Below are 2,185 nucleotides of genomic sequence, written 5' to 3' on the forward strand. Positions count from 1 at the left end.
ATATTTTATTTCCCTTAAAAAAATCTGTTTTAAAAAAACATTAGTTAAGTATCGTGCATTCCAAATGTATTTAAGAATGTTTGCTAGAGAAAGTTAGGGTAAAACAGACAACAGGTCTAGGAGCCATTGCTCACTAAAAATAGATATAAAAAAATAATAGAAAGTCCAATTGAGGAAATTTGATCCAGTCCCATTAGAAAGGCGGATACTGTAGATCTTACTCAGGCTCTGCCCCTAATCAGCTAAGGGGGTGGAGCCAAAGAACCCGACAGGTACTTGAACCTCTATGATTTTACAATCAGCATTTCAGGTATACGAAGTATACAATCACAAATACACTCTATAACAAGACTGAACTCACATTAGCTGGAGAACTTAAAACTACATCAATGCGGTCAGTACAGGCTCGTGAAAGAAAAACATGTATAAATTTACAGTCATACGTACATAACAAAACATAATAGACATACATAAAGACACACATAGATTTCTTAGACTGCAAGTACAGTTTGTTTTTAAACCGTTTGAACAGGTTCATGCACAAGTGTCTTCCCTGTATTATTTACCTAAAGGCAATGAACTTTATGCCATTTCCCAATACATACCTGCCTTCCAGCTTCGTTGTTATGAAGGTTCATCGCTAACAGCACTTTGCTTTCTCTGCCCGTGGTGTTTCTGATGGGGAAGTCCAGGAACTTTCTGCTGACCCACATGCCGTACTGGACGTCATCCGAGCAGCCCCCCCAGTGCCAGCCTTCGCTGGCTGAGCCCCCGTTCTGCAGGGTGGTGTCACAGGAGCACTCCGTCATGTTGCCTGCGCTGCAGGACCTGGTCACCGCGTGCACCAGGCCTGCAGCCATCACCGCGTAGATAAACGCTGTTTCCTTGGTGCCTAGAATAAGACGTAAATTGCTAAATGAGAGAGGCATACGCTCTCTGTTTATGGCTCATAACAGAGTCTCCTACTCATTCTCTTGTCAGCGAAGCAATTTTTCAAAGGCTCCCAGTGGATGCTTGAATGAGTGCATATTTTGAAAGGAATATTTCCTACTGTGGTAGTCTTTTAAGAAAGCAACATTAATTTTGGGTTAATGTCCCATTTGAGGGATCGTCAGATATTGGTTATCATTGTTCTCAGACGTAAAAAGACCTAAAATATAAAATTTATGTCGGCACCTAGTTCAGTGCCTAATAGACAATCAAAGCCCAATAAATACAGGTCAAATTTAAAATCCTTTGCGTGGATACCGGTAAATGGTATACGATGCCCCCAGAGTCCAGATTACCTTTCTTTTAAAATTTAAAATGTGTTCTCACGAAACACAAGCTGAAAAATTTGGTGCAGTTTTGTTTGCCTGAGTAATACCTATCAGAAGGCAAGTTAAACTTAAACCAAGATCAAAGCAATTAGGTGATAAATGATACATGTTTAGTTTCACATTAAAGACTGTCCTTTCTTTAGAATAGCGTTAAAAACAATCCTGATATTAACCTGAAACCATTATACACTTTATAGAGTACTAGCTAATCCTCTTACAGGCTTAAAGATAATTAAAATGAAAGATCATTGAAATGTCACCAGCAAAAAAAAAAAAAAAAAATTGTTACGGAAAATAACTGAATATGTATTTAGCACACGAGCAATAGCGTTTGGGCTAACACCTTTGAAAGTTAAAGGCCTATGAAAGCATCAACAAAACGGACTCAGAGAGACTCCGCAGGCGACTTTTTTTCCCTTTCGAGATGTTTAGGTTGGAGTGGAAACAATTTCGAGCCCGTTGTCCAATAAACCTCTTCAACAGCTGATGCCTCCGCATTTCAGCAACTGTGAAGAACTCATCCTTTTTCATCCCCCCGCAGGGGGTCGGGGCTCCTTCGGAAGGGCGTGCGGCCAAAACGCAGCAGGGCCCAGGCCACGCCGGGGCGGCTGCGTGTGTAGGAACCGGGTGGGGAGGGGTCAGAGGTGCAGGGAGAACGGAAACAAATGTGAAAAACAACGAATCTTTCAGCGCCCAGGTCCTAAAACTCCTTGCATCTGCTAATATTCCTGGAACAACCCCAATTCCCTGATTATTATTATTATTATTATTATTATTTTATCTTTTTCGAGTCACCAGGCACCTGGGAGTGGAACTTTATTCACCGCAGTTTCCCGCCCCCGGGTGAGCGCAGAGGAGGGGAGAGA

General features: G+C 41.7%; 1 protein-coding gene across 1 annotated transcript in view; it reads right to left on the reverse strand.

The window, feature by feature from the left end:
• Positions 1 to 2,185, reverse strand: part of WNT16 (wingless-type MMTV integration site family member 16) — a 9,989-nt gene that overhangs the window by 7,071 nt on the left and 733 nt on the right. Inside the window, 1 exon segment of the mRNA XM_015559471.1 lies at positions 606 to 912. Coding sequence (XP_015414957.1) covers positions 606 to 912 — 307 coding nt within the window.

The sequence above is a fragment of the Myotis davidii genome, unplaced genomic scaffold (genome assembly GCF_000327345.1).
Source record: "Myotis davidii unplaced genomic scaffold, ASM32734v1 scaffold654, whole genome shotgun sequence".
Lineage (NCBI taxonomy): Eukaryota > Metazoa > Chordata > Mammalia > Chiroptera > Vespertilionidae > Myotis > Myotis davidii.